General features: G+C 41.8%; 2 protein-coding genes across 6 annotated transcripts in view; one reads left to right on the top strand and one right to left on the bottom strand.

Moving 5' to 3' along the window:
* Positions 1 to 19199, top strand: part of ACYP2 (acylphosphatase 2) — a 179390-nt gene that overhangs the window by 116243 nt on the left and 43948 nt on the right. The window lies entirely within an intron of this gene.
* On the bottom strand, positions 6805 to 10556 carry TSPYL6 (TSPY like 6). Its single transcript, XM_027554364.1, has 2 exons — positions 10466 to 10556; positions 6805 to 10156 (listed from the first exon to the last, which is right to left on the bottom strand). Exons 1-2 carry the CDS (start codon positions 10554 to 10556, stop codon positions 8913 to 8915), a joined length of 1335 nt encoding a protein of 444 aa, XP_027410165.1. The 3' UTR covers positions 6805 to 8912.

Raw genomic sequence — 19199 nt, forward strand, 5'->3', positions numbered from 1 at the left:
TAAATTTTAATCACTTCCTCCAGAAGTCACAAAATTAGACTAGAAAACAAGCTGGAACTAAAAATCATTTTATCTTTGGTCTCACACCAGTGTTCTTTTGGATACACAAAATTAACACTGAAAAATTTTTATAAATATTTTTCTCCTCTGTTGTACATTTTGCTTGAGATTTTCCTGTTTATCCCTTTATTTCCATCATATTGTTGGGATCTCATATGTGCTTTGGCTCTGCATTCTTCCCCATTGCCAAGGAGCCAAGTTTATTAAGGATTTTTAGACAGTGACATAATCCCTTCCCTACTCAGAAGACCTCTGCTATTTGGTCTTCTTGGACAAAGTGTGTTGTCTTCCAAATACTTCTGGTTACTCCTGGAATTAAGGCTAAAAGCTTGTTGGAGCCACTTGAACACCTGAAAATATGCTTCAGCTGTGACAGTGGCTTTAGCAAAGAGATGTGAACCAACAGATATGTCAAAAAATGCCACTGTGTCTTATATTCATTTGTAGGTGGTATTCATATTGCTGAGGAAATTAGGTCATAACATGTTTACAATCCTTAAAGGAAAAAACAATCAGAAGTATTGTACTTCTGATTTTGATGTGTCATAACTTTCATTAATAAACATCAAAATTAGTAAACATTTTATATGCTAAGAAAATTTGTATACAAATGGGAAAAATCGTATCAATTTGGCAAATTATTTTCTACTGTAAAAAAGATATTAGTAGCATTTCTACCTGTGTATAGTTACTGGATTCTGGAGTCAGACACTTGGGTTTGAATCCTGGCTTTAAATGAGTCCCATTTTCCTAATCTGCAAAATGGAATCAGGAATGCCTTGTAGAGTGTTATAAGGATTAAGAGAATAATGTACATGAAGTGCTTAGGAAAGTGAAACTATGATGTAGCCCTTAATGAATGAGAACTGTTATTAGTATAGCCTGTTGTTAAGGGCTATAATGGACATGGGCATTATGGAAAAACATAATGGACATGGACCAACAGACTGGTTCCAAATCGGGAAAGGAGTACATCAAGGCTGTAAATTGTCACCCTGCTTATTTAACTTATATGCAAAGTACATCATGAGAAATACTGGGCTGGATGAAGCACAAGCTGGAATCAAGATTGCTGGGAGAAATATCAGTAACCTCAGATATGCAGATGACACCACCCTTATGGCAGAAAGTGAAGAAGAACTAAAGAGTCTCTTGATGAAAGTGAAAGAGGAGAGTGAAAAATTTGGCTTAAAACTCAACATTCAGAAAACTAAGATCATGGCATCCAGTTCCATCACTTCATGGCAAATAGATGGGGAACAATGAAAACAGTGAAAGACTTTATATTTTGGGGCTACAAAATCATTGCAGATGGTGACTGCAGCCATGAAATTAAAAGGCGTTTGCTCCTTGGAAGAAAAGCTATGACCAACCTAGACAGCATATTAAAAAGCAGGGACATTACTTTGCCTACAAAGGTCCATCTAATCAAAGCTATGGTTTTTCCAGTAGTCATGTATGGATGTGAGAGTTGGACTATAAAGAAAGCTGAGCACCAAATAATTGATGCTTTTGAACTGTGGTGTTGGAGAAGACTCTTGAGAGTCCCTTGGACTGCAAGGAGATCTAACCAGTCCATCCTAAAGGAAATCAGTCCTGAATATTCATTGGAAGGGCTGATGCTGAAGCTGAAACTTCAATACTTTGGCCACCTGATGCAAAGAACTGACTCACTGGAAAAGACCCTGGTGCTGGGAAAGATTGAAGGCGGGAGGAGAAGGGGATGACAGAGGATGAGATGGTTGGATGGCATTACCGACTTGATAGACATGAGTTTGAGCAAGCTCTGGGAGTTGGTGATGGACAGGGAAGCCTGGCATGCTGCAGTCCATGGGGTCGCAAATAGTTGGACACAACTGAGTGACTGAAATGAACTGGACTGAAGGGCTATAATAAAGCCTGCTGTTTTTCTTTAAATTACATGAAATTACAGGTCATGGAACTAATATAACAATTTTGACTCAACTGATCTATAATTGCAGAACAGCTCAGTTATCAACATAACCTCCTTTCTGAGATTTAGAACTAAGACACTTGTGAGGATTTGACTGAAATCTGCCCTGGCTCTTGTTTCTTGGGAATTATATGGACAGGTATGGAAATTAACACTTAACCTAAAACATCAAGCCTAAAATTATGTTATTACCTTTTTAAAATTAGGTTTTCAGTAGCCAATTAATTTTTTCTCATTGTCCACTCAGTGGAATAAACTAGTACAAAAGATTAATATGATGCATACTCTACACATTAGAGCTAAAAAGGACTCAGGCATTTTTTGCTTACACAATCATTAAGTAATTTTGGACTGTGTAATTTTTCCTAAACATATGTATCCTTAAGGATATATAGATGAAAAAATAAATTCCACACTGTGAAGAAGCTTACCATATGGTATCTAGAAAGGCACTTAAAAGCCACCTTCATATAATATATGCCTTCCTTAGTACCCCTAACCTTTTGATGTGGGAAGTAGTGCTCTTGCACAGTCCTGTGGAACCCTATGGTTGCCCTTATTTTAGTATTTTATGCTGTACATTGTCTTCTATGCAATACTGTAGGCTACTTGAGGACAGGGACCATGTATTACTCATTACAGAAAAAAAAATAGCTAAACATGATCTTGCCCCTTAAAATTGAGAAAAAGGGCATATAAACTGCTAACACATATAAAGAACTAACAGATATAAACTTGTATGAAATAAATTCTATGGGAAGTAGGAGGTTTCAGAGGCTATTTAGGGGAGATGGCATTTGAATTGAATTCAGAAGGAATGGTCGGATTTCCAAACATAAGAAAGTGAGGAAGAGAATCCACGATGGGAACATCATGAGCAAAGGCACAGAGGCAGAACTGCGTATGGGCTGCTTGAGGAACAGCACGGACTCCAATGTGAGTGGACTCTGGCAAGAGTGTTGGGCAGGGGCTTGACTGGAACTGCCCTTGAATGCAATTATAAGGTGTTAAGACTGTCTTCTGTAGGCAGTGGTGTTTTTGTCTTGTAACTTTATTTCTGACTGTGCTGGGTCTGCGTTGCTGCGTGGGCTTTTCTCTAGTTGCCACGAGCACAGGCAGCTCTCTAGTTGCATGCAGTCCATGGCCTTACTGCAGTTGCTTCTCTGGTGGTGGACACAGGTTCTAGGGCACGCAGGCTCAGGAGTTGCGGCACTTGGGTTGTGGTTCCCAGGCTTTAGAGCACAGGCGCAATCACTGTGGCGCATGGGCTTACTCACTCAGTGGTATGTGGGATCTTACAGATTAGGGATCGAACCCATGTCTCCTCCACAGTGGTGCAAAGATATTTGTGCAAAAGGGATTAGATCACTTTGTCAGTAGTGTGAATGATGGGAAGACAAAGATCAGATTCAAGAAGGGAAGCCTGGAGATTTCTAATAATATAGACAAGAGATGTTGAAGTAAAAACAGAGAAAGGAAGAGAGCAATTCTGGAAACACTGTGCAAATGGACAGGTCAGACCCTGGTCTTGGACTGAGGGTTGGAGATTCCAATTTGAGTCCTTTTCTCAAAGGTGATGGCAGAAGCTCTGGAAGTGGCTAAGGTCACCTAGGGAGAGCAGAGATAAAGTAAGCTGGGGAGGCTACAGAACCTTGGGGAAGGCTTATATTTAAGGGTAAGTAAATCCAGATTTAGAATAAAAGATATTTCAAACTTATTGAAAAGATGAGGAAAATTGTGTCTTCAGAATTAATTGGTTTGCCTAGTTTGGGGGCTTCCCAGGTGGCTTAGTGGTAAAGAACCCGCCTACCAATGCAGGGGACCCGGGTTCAATCCCTGGGTCAGGAAGCTCGGCTGGAGGAGGACATAGCAGCCCATTCCAGTATTCTTGCCTGGAGAGTCCCCATGGACAGAGGACATGGCTGAAGCGACTTAGCACTGGCACTTAGCACAGCACTAGTTTATGGCTGAGCCCTTTAGAACCCAGGTACCAGGTGTCCGACTTACAACTCAGTGCACTATTCGTTTAACACTCTAGACCCTAGTTTAACGCCAAACTGAAAAATCCGACCCACCGCCTCTTCCATACTCATCTATTTTGGTAAGACAGACTAAACTTGAATTTTAGGATTCTGAAATTGAATCCTATGTCTCTTTTGCTTCCAGCTACCAATAGCAAAGAGAAAATTTTGCCATTGGAAAATTCAGGGCGAGCCATCCATGTGAATGCCATTTAAAATTAAAATGTGTGATATGAATTGATAGTTTGTAAAAAGTCTAATTAAATCTACCTTATGTTTCAAAGGCAGTTAGTTGATCTTATATATTATTACATGTTTTTATATCCTTCATGTTAAAAAATCTGCCATTTTAAGCTCTGAAGTATCCTTATTGTCCCAATATATCTTGTAATATACAGAAATGGAAAGATTTTGTTCAAATAAGCCAAACTAAATGCTTTCTTTAGTTTTGCAGAAGATTTTGTTGCTATTAATATTGCTGTCTTCTATGGCATGTGCCAAAGGTATAGTTTGAAACTCTGTTTTTAACTCAGTGAAATATTTATATCTCAAATAAAGGGAGGGCTTAGAAGAAAGGATATGAAACTGATACAGATCATTTTAAGAAGCAAGTATATGAAGGGGCCAAGTCTCAGAAATAGCATCATCTTTGCTGAACAACAGAGTTAAGTAATATGTGAATTTTATTTATTTAGCTGGAAGAACCAAGCTTTGAAAATGAACTATCACAAGTCATGATTAATCAACTGTTTACAACTCAACTCTGATAAAAGTCAGTTGACAAAATGAGCAGGAGCAATATAAATACTAAAGGTTGATGTCGCATACCAAGATAAAAAATTTACTCCCAGGAAATGGATTTTAACCATTTGTGGTGTAGAAAATGATCTTATTAGAAATCTAATACATGGACTATAGGCTATAAAGCCTACCCCCCCAAAATCTGAAACATACTTTTAAATTGGCCAATCATCTTCTCACATTAAAGTTCCAGAAAAATGGTGGGGTTTTTTTTTTCTTTGCTTACTTTGGGTTTCTTTTCAATTTTTGTTTTTCTTAAGTAGGCTTATTTTATTAAATATGCATATAGAAAAATACGTTTCACAAGTGCACAACTCAAAGAAGCACTGAAAATTGAATATACCCATGTATGTAGCATCCAGATCAGACAGACATCTCCAGCCCTTCAGAATCTACCATCACACTCCCTTCCAGTCATTGGGATACCAGCCCTCCCATCCTCTGCAGCTGTTGGGGAGACAGTGATCATGGGTCTCTGATATTTCTGCCTATCTTGTGAGCAGAGATACTGCCTGCCTTTGTTCAGAGTATCTCTTCAAGCTTATTTAGATAGCCTTGAAAGACAACAGAGAATGTTTTTCTCTACAGGAAAGGGCAGTTTTGCTTAAGTCTTGAAAATATAGAAAAGTTGTATCTCTTACTATTGTCTTTTATTATACTGCTTGATGGGACTTCTGTGGTGGCTTAGATGGGAAAGAATCTGCCTGCAATGTGGGAAATCCGGGTTCGATCCCTGGGTCAGGAAGATCCCCTGGAGAAAGGATTGGCTGTAGAATTGCATGGACAGAGGAGCCTGGTGGGCTACAGTCCAACGGGACCACAAAGAGTTGGATATGACTGAGTGACTAACACTTTCATACTGTTTAATGAATTAAAGATGTGTCCCTTCAGTGCAAAGGGTAGGCATGTTCACTCCCCATTATGAAAGACTGTGGTGACCTAAACTCAGGTTCCTCTTCTGTAATGCCGCCCAGTATGTGTGCAGGTGTCACCTGGCTTTCTTCACATTGCATAATTAGGAAGTAGGGGTCAAGAAGTCTATTGACATAGACTTTTGAGTTGCAAGGTTCTTTGTCTATGACTCAGCATCCATTAACTAGGCAGACTAAAATAATAGTTTGTAAGCAGAATAAAATCTCAGACTCTTCACTGTTCTTTGTAGAATCACTATTTCAACTTCTACCACCATAGATTTATCTGTTTTTAAAATTCATATATAAATGGAATTGTACAGCATGTACTCCTGTGTCTGGGGCTTTCCAGATGGCTTAAGTAAAGAAATCTAGTGGTAAAGAATCTACCTGGCAATGCAGGTAGATATAAGAGACCCGGGTTCAATCCCTGGGTTGGGAAGATCCCCTGGAGGAGGGCATGGCAACCCACTCCAGTATTCTTGTCTGGAGAATCCCATGGACAGAGGAGCTTGGTGGGCTGCAGTCCATACGGTCACACAGATTTGGCCATGACTGAAGCAACTTGGCATCCATGCAGTCTTATATCTAGCTTCTTTCATCCAAGCTCATGTTTGTGAGATCCCTTTGTAATATTTCATATAAGCAAAGTTTTAAAATTTTCTCATAGCATTCCATCATGTGACTATTTTAAAACTTACTTTTTCTGCTGTTGATGGATTCTGGGGGCAGTTCCCTCTATTAGAACTGTGCTGTTATAAACACTTCCATGCATGTCTTTGTGAATATATATGTATGTATTTCTGTTGGGTATGTTCCCAGAGCTGGATCTGAGGGTGTGCATAGATGCTGCCAATCAATTTTCTGAAGTATTTGTACCAAGCTACTCTTCCAAGAGTAGTGTTCATGCATCCCGATTTTTCTGTGTATTTTTCCACCCTTGCTATTTTCTTTTTAGTTTATTTTTTTTATACTGACATGCTTTTATTTTACCAACATGCAAATAAGGAAAGAAAAATATGCCAGTGGTACACTTCCAATTTTACAGAGAAACCTCCCAAGTATTTCTGCCATTCAGAGAGAGAGATATATCAATAATTAAGTTGTTACCAGGATAAATTGTGAAGACAGTCAGAGCCACAAATTTTTGTGTGTTATTTTTCCATAAAGACAATCATTTCCAAAGTCTTCAGAGTCTGGCAAGACCAAGTTATTCAATCTTACTTCTAAAGATACAGTTTTAACAGAAACAAGTTGAAAATCATCATGAATATTCACAAAAATTTCCATATTGTACAAGAAAGAGATTAGCATCCTTTCAAATGTTCTCAACTGAAAGCCAAAGAAAACCTATACAGCCGCATCTTCCCAGTAAACAGAAACAGAGAAAGTAATAGGTTTTACTAAATACTAGTGAAATTAAGGACATAGTATTAATCTTCCACATAATTGCATTGTTTGAATTTCTTTAAAGAACCCATCTTTCAGCAACATAGTATTTCAACTACCTTCAGTTCTCCCATCCCAATCCTGAGAAAAATATTTCTCCTTCCATCACCACTGACAAGAGAAGATACCCTTCCTTGCAGGCTCTCAGTCAATCCAGTTTTCATTCTAGGCCCATATTTTCCCTGGGTCATTTCTGCCTCTGGGCGTCTGTTCAGTTTTCTTTCTTAGGGCGGGCAGTCGCCCCAGTCTCTTCAGTTCTCCCATCCATTTATTCCATATACATCTACCTTTCTTCCAACTGTCTGGGTATTGCTAGGATGGGTGATGGCTGGGAAGACGGCAGAGAGGAGTAAGGGCTCTGGTAGTCTCCTTACAGGACCATCTCTCTGCCTCTTGAAATAGTAAAGACCCAAGTTAAACTGCCTCCTTGTGGTGGTCATTTTGGCTTGTCTCAGGTCAGATTTGGAGAGGGAAATGGCAGCCCACTCCAGTATTCTTGCCTGGAGAATCCCATGGACAGAGGAACCTGGCAGGCCATGGTCCATGGGGTCGCAGAGAGTCAGACACGACTGAAGCGACTAAGCACGCGCACAAGTTAAACCGCAAAGCCTGCTTCTGCAGATGTTTCTGAGCTACCATTTTTAAAAAAAGAGATAGGACAGATATAAGAAAGAGAGGGAGAAAGAGAAGAGGAACTGTTTGCCCTGGCACTGCTGGCTCTTCATCATGTTCAGGATGAAGAAGGGAGACAAATGAAAGTATCTAACCTTTGTATGGTTTTACTGGTTGAGGCTGAGAAAACCTGATACTTGTCAAGGACACCATCATTATCCTTGCCATGTAAATGAGTCTAACTTATCCCCTCAACCACTTGCCTGACGGTAAAAGTAGGGTTCCTGAGTGATGGTGAGGAATTGAGTTCTTTTAGAGGAGAAATACTGGAGTGGGTAGCTGTTCCCTTCTCCAGGGGATCTTCCAAATCCAGGGATCAAACCCAGGTCTCCCGCATTGTAGGCGGATTCTTTACCATCTGAGCCACCAGCAAAGCCCAGAGGAGAAATAGAAAGGTCTTTTACATGCTGGCAAGAAACCTGGGTCTACCACCAATTCTGAAGATTCTTGTTTACCAAAAACTAGAAAGTGGACCTAACAAGGTCTAGAAAATGTTCATCCAGCAGGGGGCAGCCTAAGGGGGTGGGCGTTGCATCCAGTTGCAGGCAGCAGTAGGTGATCAGAGAAGCAGGAAGAGCGATGGGGTTGCATAAATCAGAGACCAAGCAGCCCACTGCTGTTCTCTCTTGACTTTATTTAATGCCCAGCAGTTGTCCACAGGCCATGTGCAAAGCAGAATGAGTAAAACAGGCTCTTAAACATAGCTGAAAATCCAGGTGGTAGTAACCAGACCAGAAGCCTTGGGAACAGTGTCCAAGCAGTGCTGACAAAGGCAGAGAAATCTACATTTGTTTGACTTAGAAGAAGGTGAGCCACCATGGTACCGCATGTAGTGTTAACACAGGACATCAAGAAGACCATGGGGAAGTGGAGCAGCATGGCCACGAAGGTCTCAGTTGTGAAAGCTAAGAGAACTGAATGTCCACGGAAGGTGTAGAAAGGTCAGCACAAAACCAGTAAAAGGCATACCCTTGCTGTAGCCAAGGCCCAGGTCGGGCAGGAGGTGGCAGGGGACCTGTGTGGGAGTATTCCCAAGAGCAAAGGTTAGCCAGATTGGAACCCAGGGGGCCTGGGGGTCTCCACTGGTTCCCTTATCTGGAGAAGTCTAGCTCTATGGGGCGCTTCATCCAATAGGTAGTATTGCAGTGCCTTTGGCCAGAGGTCCTCTTTGATAATCTCAGCAATCCTGTCAGACTCTGGAAGGCTGTTGTCTGAAAACCAAGCAAAAAAGCCACACATGAGGTCTTGGTTCCTATAAAGGAAGACCTGGGCTTCATGACCTGGGTGCCATATGATTGGAGTGGAAAGGGAGACCACTTGGCCGGAGGGTGTGACCTCGTATTCCTTCACAAGCCACTTGTTTCTGAAGTATGGGTTTCTTCGAAAAAGGAACTTGAATTTATAGCCCATCCTAGCATGTCTGAGCTCCTTCACCTCCAAACTGGCTAAGTAGCTGAATATCTCTGCATCTCTGCCTCTAATCAGAGCAGATAGCTGCGGGTGGTTCCGAAAGGCAGTGACCCAGAAGCCGGGGATGTGCCGAATGACGTGCTTCCTCCACTGGAGGTAGTGATCATGCACGCGCCTGTACCTGCGCTCCACCTGGAGGAAGGCCGGGTCAGCCTGAGCGTCCCCAGCGTCCACTTCCAGCTGGTTGGAGTCCAGGGCCTTCAGGTGGAGACTCTCACTCCGGGTTGGGGGCCCTGCGTTGTCCTTTGCCTCCTTTACCCCTCTGTGTTTCTCCACTGCTTCCCTTTCCTCACCCACCTGCTTCTCCACTTCAACCTTCTCCTCCTGGTTCGCTGCTTCTGAGAACATGGGGCCCCTTTCGGTCTTTGCTTTCGCAGCCTTCCATCCAGCCGTCAGCTCAGACTCTGATCTCCCAGTGTCACAGGTTTCTAGGGCCTTCTCCCCACCAGTTTCACACTGAAAACCATTTTCCAGGCTGCCGTTGGCTGCCCCAGAGGCAGAGGTTGCTTCCCTGCCCTCCCTGGGTGGCTCGACCTCCTCTAGTCCCACTCGGGCCACTCCACGACTGTGAGCCCCAGCACTTGGGAGCTGGGGAGTAGGGCTGGAGTCCACCGGGGCCTGGCGTGCGCCCCCCTCCTCCGGAAGCTGGAGCGGTGGGAGCGCAACAGTTTCCAAGCTGCCCTCACTCACCTCCACCAGCACCTGGGTTTCCTCTAGAAGCTTCTGGCACTGCTGCGGTCCGGTTCTCCCAGGGCGTGGTCCGGAGTAGTGAAGGTATGGGCTTAGGGAGGAAGGATCCCTTGGCTCTAACAGGGACGCTCATGTAGGCCAGCCTGACCAGCTGTTTGTTGGCATCTGTTTTCCTCACAAAAGACTCACTCATGCAAACCAGGGGATTGCGCCACCCACCCTGCAGTCTCAGGAGACCCACCCTTCAGCTTCCCGATACTCACCCCTCAGTCTGTAGACACTCACTCTCCATCTCATCTAGTCTAGTTCTATAGGTTCTGCCATCCTTTTTATTCTCAGTATTCTGGTGCATGTGTGATATTGTCACACGGTGGTTTTAATGTGCATGTACCTAATGTCTGAGGAATTGAGAATCTTTCACGTGGTTTTGATTTTACCATTTGGATATCCGCTTTGTGTTAAGTCTAAGAGTCTTTGCTCCACGTTTTCTATTGCGTATTCTGTATTTTTTGTGTTGTAGGAATCCATTGTACATGCTAGATACAAATCATTTTTCAGATCTGTGTATTGCAAATATCTTTTCCCCTCTGAGTTGCTTTTTCACTATCTTGGAGAAGGAAATGACAACCCACTCCAGTGTTCTTGCCTGGAGAATCCAAGGGACAGCAGAGCCTGGTGGGCTGCCGTCTATGGGGTCACACAGAGTTGGACATGACTGAAGCGACTTAGCAGCAGGAGCAGCAGCAACAGCAGTGATGTCTTTTAATGAACAAAAGTCTTTAATCATATATTGCAGTTTATCATTTTTCCCCTTTAGATCAGTGCTTTTTGTGCCCTGTTAAGAAATCTTGCCTTTCTATTATTGTTCTCATTTATATCTGCAGTCCATTTGGAGTTGCTTTTTGCCAATGGTGTGATAGGAGTCAAGATTCATTTTCCCCCCATATGACTGAATGACCAAGCAGTATTTATTGAAGGGAACATCCTTTCCCCAAGCATAGGGTTTTAAATGTTTCCATTAAAAGTGACATATGTGATTGGTCAGAGCTAGTCAGATGGCCTTGCCTAACTTTAAGGGGTCAGAGAAGTAAAACCTTGCCTGAGATTGCAAGGAGAAGGAAGCTGAAAATACTGGTGAGCACTGTATCACTCATCATAGACTCTAAGGTGAGTAGTGTGTACAAGACCAGCAGAGTTAGGCCAAAGAAAGGAGAGAAAAGGTAATGATGAATATAAAAGGAGAAATTAATGAAAGACAATAAATAGAAAGTATCAACCAAAGATTAATAATAAAAGGAGAGAGAATAAGTGAACAATATTTGGAATGGAAAATATAGTCACAGTACTGATTTAAGGAAATATAAGAGAATATGTTGGACAAACTTACACTAGTACATTTTCAAACTTGGATGAAATATATGAATTTATGGAAATATAACTCAACACTGAAATGCAGTGAAAAAAACTAAATAGACATAGAAATAAACAGAATCAAGGGTTAAAAAAAACAAAAAACTTCCTACAAAATGAGCATGAGGCTAAATGGTTTGAGACAAATACTTCCTTAACCTTCAAGGAACACATGACTGTGTGCCTGTGGCATGCCTACTACTATTTTAGGCTCTTAGGATATATATTATTAAACAGAACAAAGATTTCTTCACTCTTGGAGTTTCTAGCAGAGGAAAAAACAATAATAAAAAAGTAGACAATATTGTAAAGTAATTAGCCTCCAATTAAAATAAATTTAAATTAAAAAAAGTAAAACATATGAGAAAGTGATAAGTGCTATGGATAAAACAATACATAGTATTGAGTAAGGGGATTGAGAGTTGTGGGGGTAGGGAACTGGGAGCAGACTGTGGTTTTGAGAGGGTAGTCAGAGAAAAGGGCTTCCCAGGTGGCACAGTGGTAAAGAATCAGCCTGCCAGCGCAGGAGATACAGGCTTAATCCCTGAGTCAGAAAGATCCCCTCGAGAAGAGAATGGCAACCCACTCAGTATTCTTGCCTGGGAAATCCCATGGACAGAGGAGCCTGGCAGGCTACAGTCTCAGTTCAGTTCAGTCGCTCAGTCATGTCTGACACTCTGTGACCCCCTGGACTGCAGCACACCAGGCTTCCCTGTCCACCACCAACTCCCGGAGTCTACCCAAATCCATGTCCATCGGGTCGGTGTTGCCATCCAACCATCTCATCCTCTGTTGTCCCCTGCTTCTCCTGCCTTCAGTCTTTCCCAGCATCAGGGTCTTTTCCAGTGAGTCAGTTCTTCGCATCAGGTGGCCAAAGGATTGGAGTTTCAGCTTCAGCATCAGACCTTCCAATGAATATTCAGGACTGATTTCCTTTAGGATGGACTGGTTGGATATCTTTGCAGTCCACGGGACTCTCAGAGTCTTCTCCAGCACCACAATTCAAAAGCATCAATTCTTTGGCACTCAGCTTTCTTTATAGTCCAACTCTCATATCCATACATGACCACTGGAAAAACCATAGCCTTGACTAGACGGACCTTTGTTGGCAAAGTAATGTCTCTGCTTTTTAGTATGCTGTCTAGATTGGTCATAGTTTTTCTTTCAAGAAGCAAGCACCTTTTAATTTCATGGCTGCAGTGACCATCTGCAGTGATTTTGGATGCTCCCCCTCCCCCCAAAATAAAAGTCTCTCACTGTTTCCATTGTTTCCCCATCTATTTGCCATGAAGTGATGGGACCAGATGCCATTGATCTTAGTTTCTTGAATGTTGAGTTTTAAGCCAGCTTTTTCACTCTCCTCTTTCACTTTCATCAAGAGGCTCTTTAGTTCTTCTTCACTTTCTGTCATAAGGGTGGTGTCATCTGCATATCTGAAGCTACAGTCTATGGGATCACAAAGAGTTGGATGTGATTGAGCACAGTCAGAGGAAACCTCACTGAAAAGATTTTGGCAAAGATTCAAAGAAGGAAGGATTTAGCTCAGTGGATATTCTGGAGAGGAGCATTCTAGGAAGAAAGAGGAGCTAAACAGAAGCCTTAGGACAGGAACATGCTCAGGGTATTCAGGGGATAACCAGAAGGAGATCAGTGTGACTGGAGCAGGGTGAATGAGAGAGGCCAGATCAAGCAGGATATTACATAATATTGTAAGAAGTTTGGTTTTATTCTTAGTGATTTGGGAAACCACTATAGAATTTTGGGCAGAGGACTCAAAATTGGATGCATTTTGCATGGATCACTGGCTCCTGAGTGAAGAATAGACTGTGTGGGGACAATGATAGATATAGGGAGATGTTTTAGAAGGCTATCAAAGTAATCAAGGTGAAGGTGATATTCCACAGTGGACTTGGGTAGCGCATATAGTATGATGGTAAAGCCGGCACGATTTCATGGTGAACTGGATACAGGGTATAAGAGAAGCAAAGAAGTCAAGGATGATGCCATGAATTTTGACCTGAGCAACTGATAGGATGAAGCTGCCAGACGCAGATATAAGGCATGTTATGATAGAAGAGACCTTTGCAGGAAAATCAGAAGTTGCTTTTGGACATGTTAAGTTTGAGATGACTTTGGATGAGAGTTGAGATAACAAGTGGGCATTATGAGACTGGAACACAAGAGAGGTCTAGGGTGGGGATACATACTTGGAAGTAATCAGCACACATATTTAAAGCAATATTTAAAGCAGGATGAAATCACTAAGGATGTGAGTAGCAATAGACCAAGCCCTGAAAATGAAAGTGAAGTCGCTCAGTCGTGTCCGACTCTTTGCGACCCCATGGACTGTAGCCCTCCTCCATCCATGGGATTCTCCAGGCAAGAATACTGGAGTGGGTTGCCATTTCCTTCTCCAGGGTATCTTCCTGACCCAGGGATCAAAGCCCGGTCTCCTGCATTGCAGGCAGACGCTTTAACCTCTGAGCCACCAGACCAATCCCTAGGGGCTCCAAAATTACAAGGTCAGGAAGAAGGGGAAGAACCAGCAAAAGAGACTAAGGGGAGACCAATGAAGGAGAAGGGACTCTGAAAACGTGCAGTATGCTGAAAGCCAAACGTGTAAAGGAAAGTTCAACTGTGTGATGTGGTGCTGATGGGTCAAGTAAGATGAGAATTGACCAATGGATTTTACAACAAAAGTGATGAAGGTCAGAATAGATTTTAAGGGGAATGGGAGGAAAGAAATTGGAGACAGTGAATATTGATATTCTTTTGAGGAATTTGCCCAAAAGGGAAATAAATGGAGTCATCACTTGACAAAAACTGTTTTGGAGGAGTGGTGGGGTGACAGCTTGGCTGTAATGGCCTTTTACATTTTTTAATTTATTTTTTGGCTGTGCTGGGTCTTGCTGCTGCATGGGCTTTTCTCTCATCGTGCTGAGCAAGGACTGCTCTCTGGTTGTGATGCGCAGACTTCTCATTGCAGTGGCTTCTCTTATCGTAGAGCACAAGCTCCCATGTGCACGGGCTGTGGTAGTTGCAGCTCGTGGGCTCTGGAGCACAGGCTCGATAGTTGTGGCCCACAGGCTTTGTTGATCTGAGGCATGTGGGTCTGAATCCCTCCTGGACCAGGGATTGAACCCGCATCTCCTGCACTGGCAGGTGGATTCTTTACTACTGAGCCACCAGGGATGCCCTGTGATGTCTTTAAGAGAAAATTCAGAAGGGAGAAAGTGAAAATAGCAAGTATATATGACTCTTGAAGTTTTGCTCCAAAGAAATGGGATGATGGATGGTGGAGAAAGTGGTTCCAAAAAAGGTTTTTAAAATGGGAGAAAAACAAGTGTGCCTGCTGATGTGAGCAATTCAGCAGCAAGCAAAAATTAATGATGTAGGAGAGAGACAGGAGAATCACTGGAGGGATGTCCTTGAATAGGTGAGAGCAGATGGAATCTAGTGCCCAAGTAGAGGAGGAAAAGTCAGCCTTTAGTAGGAACATGACAAGGTCACTGTGGGAACCAGCAGGAAGGCAAAGTATGAGGGTGTAGATGCTGTTTGGTGGGTAGAAGTGATGACGGAATCGATGAAATTCTCTTCACATTGCTTCTGTGTACTCAGTAAAGGAGAAAGCAAGATTCAATTCAAGTGAGAGAGGGGATGAGGTAAGGGGCAGAAGGATTCTGGGAAGAGACAAGTAGGAAATAGTTGTCTGGAGGATCAAAGAGTGACAGGACGATGACATGTGCTGTGATTGTCAAACAGCATTAAGATCATGAATTTGAATGAGGCACATCAGTGCAGTTGTGAATTTTTCTGCCAACCACATTCAGTTTACAGGTGCAGCATGAAGAAGCAGAGCTGGATTTAGAACTGAAGCATGAAGGGCAAGAGAATGATTACAATCATAGATCTGAGAATCTAAGCTAGAGCAATAAAAGACATAGGGGTGGAGGCAGTGAAAAGGTGGCCTGATCAGTGGATCGCCATACCCAGGGAATCGAAGGGTCCCTGGGGTCAAGTACCAAAGGAAGCTACAAGGATGAGAGATAGTGGTCTGAGAGTGGTCTGAGAGTGGACTGCAGGAGATGGTTAGGACTTGACTCCTCCATCCAACTAGGCCTCTGATGAGGCACCTTGAGGACAGGGTCATTGTAGGGGAGGACGTCAGTGACCCAAGAGGCCTGGGTGGGAAGGATCACCAATGTGCATACTGAAATCACTGAAAGAAGTGAGAATAAGCCAGTAGCTAGAATCCTTGAGAAATGAGGGGGAATGACATGAGCAGCAAGCATGCAGGGCATTAGGTGATCTAAACTGATGTCAGGAGATTTAAAGCTGGGTCTGTATTTTAAGATTAATTATCTAACATCACCACCTTTGGCTATATTAGTTAGAAAGCAGGTACCTTTAGAATTTCATATTAATGTCACAGAGCCTATATTATATATATTTCTTTAAAGTGTTCAGAAGAAAGTCACATGTATTAGCTGATCAAAAATAAGAAATGTGTATGTTTTTTTAATTGGAAAATTAGTAGTGATAACATTCTTTGAGTTCAGTGTGAAATGTTATTCTCTTTGGGGGTCTTTTATTTTTCTTGTGTCTTGCAGTATGGACTAGAAACTGCTGAAAAGAACAAAATATGATTTTTGGGGGGGCTTGAAACACTCTGACTATAAAAATTTTTTTTAAGATGAGTAAAGAGAGCTAGTGGGCTTCCCTGGTGGCTCATAAAGAAGCTGCCTGCCAAAGCAGGAGACACAGGTTTGATCCCTGAGTCGGGAAGATTCCCCTGTAGAAGGAAATGGCAACCCACTCCAGTATTCTTGCCTGAGAAATCCCGTGGACAGAGAAGCCTGGCGGGCTACAGTCCATAGCGTTGCAAAGAGTTGGACGTGACTGAGCGACTAAACAACAGCAAAGAGAGCTAGGACAAAATCTTAACTAGAGACAGGAAGAGGAAAGGGCGGGGGGTGGAAAAGAGAAAGGACAGAAAAGAAGAAACATGAGTAAAGAAAGAAGGTGGCTTTTTGAGGGGAGTACAGTTTAGCTACAAATCTGTAGATCATCGAATTGTGAAGTATTTAAATTTTCTGGGAAACAGAAACAGCATGATGTTTCAAAAAACTAAATACAAGATGAATGAAGAGAGCCTGTGAATTGTATAGTCTTATTTTTCTTTGACTCCTCAAATATTGTTGTTTGGTTCTTAGTTGTTTTGAAAGGAATCTCTTTCTTGACCTAAATTCTTTAAACAAGTGTGTTTGTTTAGTGACTTAACATACAGAAATATTGTTCTTCAGGCTAGGCCACCCAGTGTAGAAAGCCAAGGGCATCAGTGCATTATGTTAAGGACTCAAAAGAGTGTTGGTACACAAGAGAAGGAGATGTACACTTTGTTAATTTCCTCTGTTTCCCAGAGAAAGACCATTAAACTGTGTTTGCAAAGGACATGGTAAAAAAGAAGTTTTGAGTGATTAACCAAGTAGCTTTGTAGCTGCGGTCATCTCTGCTGCCTCTTAGAACCAGCATATAAATATAGAGAAGTAGGGAGAAAATATCTGAGTTAACAGGGTGTGGGTAATGATTTACCCTGGGAAAGTTAATTATTATGATTTAGTAGTTTTCTACCATTATAGCACTGACAGACAGCAAATATACATTCCAGTGCCTAATGAAACTGTAAAGAGGCTGAGGTCTGTGTACGGTGGCGGGTAGAGCTAGATGGCAGGGGGAACCAAATCAGCCAGGGACACACAGAGCCATTTCAAAAATTTAAAATGTGAGTCAAAACACTATATAAAATATTAATAATATCTAAATGTTAAACATACATAATCATTCTAGCCTGAGATAAATTAAAAATAATGAAACTGATACTATAACAAATGAATGAAATTTAGTTAATCATGAAAATTGAAATAATTTTATTGGATCTTTTAAAAAATAGTGTGATTTTAAAGAGAAAAGTCCACTGATGGTGTCATCACTGCCATACAAGTGTAGTTTTGGGGTTGAAATTTCCATCAGGTTTAAAAACTCAGACTCTATACTAGTTGCAGAATGGTGAACAGAGTTTTGCTCTAATTGCTGTTAGCATTTTCTTCTTAGCAGTTATTTTAAAATAATTTCTCTTTTTGATTTTTTTCTTAAGGAACAGCGATATTTTTATGCTTTAGCATATTATATCCTCACTGCATCCTATGAACTAGATACTATTATTAGCCCCATTTTACAGATAGGCAAACTGAGGCACAGAAATAACAAGTAATTCGCTCACAGACACATTGTTGTTGTTGTTCAGTCACTCAGTTGTGTCCAGCTCTTTGCGACCCCATGGACTGCAGCACACCAGGGTTCCCTATCCTTCACTATCTCCACAGTTTGCTCAGACTCATATTCATTGAGTTGGTGAAGCTGTCCAACCATCTTATCCTCTGTCGTCCCCTTCTCCTCCTGCCCTCAATCCTTCCCAGCATCAGGGTCTTTTCCAATGAGTCAGCTCTTTGCATCAGGTAGCCAAAGTATTGGAGTTTCAGCTTCAGCATCTGTCCTTTCAGTAAGTATTCAGGGTTGATTTTCTTTAGGATTGACTGGTTTGATCTCCTTGCAGTCTAAGGGACTCTCAAGAGTCTTCTCCAGCACCACAGTTCGAAAGCATCAGTAGACATATAGTAAATTACAAAGTTGAGAAACGAACCCAGATAACCAGACTCTAAAGCTCTTTCTGTTAAACACTACAGGGTATACTCTGAACTTTTCTCAGCCTCAGTTTTCTCATCTATGAAATATGGTCAATAAGTCTTCTCTCTAGTGGTGGTTGTAACAATTATAATGTGGAGCTTGCGTAGGGAAGATGTTGGTACTGCCTTTATCAGTTTCTGAATTGTTTAATTTCTTATAATGAGCATGAATTATTCATGTATTTTTTAATCAAGAAAAATATGTTAAGGCCTATCAGAGTGTCTGGCACAGAGAGGCACCCAATAAAGTCATTATTATGTCTGAAAGCAAAGTCAGAGTTTCCATTTAACTCAATAGGGATTTGTCATCTCCAGAAGCTCAGGTGCAAAGGGAAGAAATAAGCTAGGGGAACAGCTGGAGGAGAATTCAGGTTACAGGTTTTTACTTGCCAGTGAGTAGAGCTTGTACATCTTGAAGTAAGGGCTGAGAACCAAGGGGAGGGACAGCGTGTTGGTTGAGGCAAGTGGGAATTAACAATGGAGCAAAGTCCCAAGGAATCTGGGGTGGGGGGTGTTCTTGGATGAATTAACTTATTTTGGAGAAGATTAACAGTGACCTGTTAGTTGATAGGCCCCATTTTCTTTTTTTTAATTAATTTTTATTGGAGTATAGTTGCTTTATAATGTTGTGTTAGTTTCTATTGTACAGAAAAGAAGCCCCATTTTCTAAGGTAATAAAAATACCATTTTGGAAAATGAGAAGGGAATTTAAAAATAAATCTATGGTTTTCCTTATTTATCTACCTGGTTCTGGGGGCCGTGAGAATAAGTTTTTTGAAGAGAACACATTAGTTTATTTTTCCATTTGTGGCTTGCAATGGTGGAATGATCGCTGGCAAAAGAATATCTTCTCAAGCAGCTTCCCTTGGTGTAGGTCAGGGGGCAGCAAGAGGAGTTATTTCTGCAGCTGGAAAAAAGGTTCAGAGCTGTCTTCCTGAAGTCGGCTCTCATTTCATAGTCTAAAATAGATGTGAAATACTGTGCTATTTGGGAATCAGGGCCTATTCATTCTAAGCAC

This window comes from Bos indicus x Bos taurus, chromosome 11 (assembly GCF_003369695.1).
Source record: "Bos indicus x Bos taurus breed Angus x Brahman F1 hybrid chromosome 11, Bos_hybrid_MaternalHap_v2.0, whole genome shotgun sequence".
Taxonomy (NCBI): domain Eukaryota; kingdom Metazoa; phylum Chordata; class Mammalia; order Artiodactyla; family Bovidae; genus Bos; species Bos indicus x Bos taurus.

What these genes read in the sequence shown, in the direction of transcription:
- TSPYL6 (XM_027554364.1), bottom strand. Translation starts at nt 10,556, where the DNA reads ATGGATTCCTACAACACAAAAAATACAGAATACGCAATAGAAAACGTG. An exon ending in ACAAAGCGGATATCCAAATG is followed by an intron (nt 10,157 to 10,465) that starts GTAAAATCAAAA and finishes GGCCTACATGAG; the next exon opens with CGTCCCTGTTAGAGCCAAGG.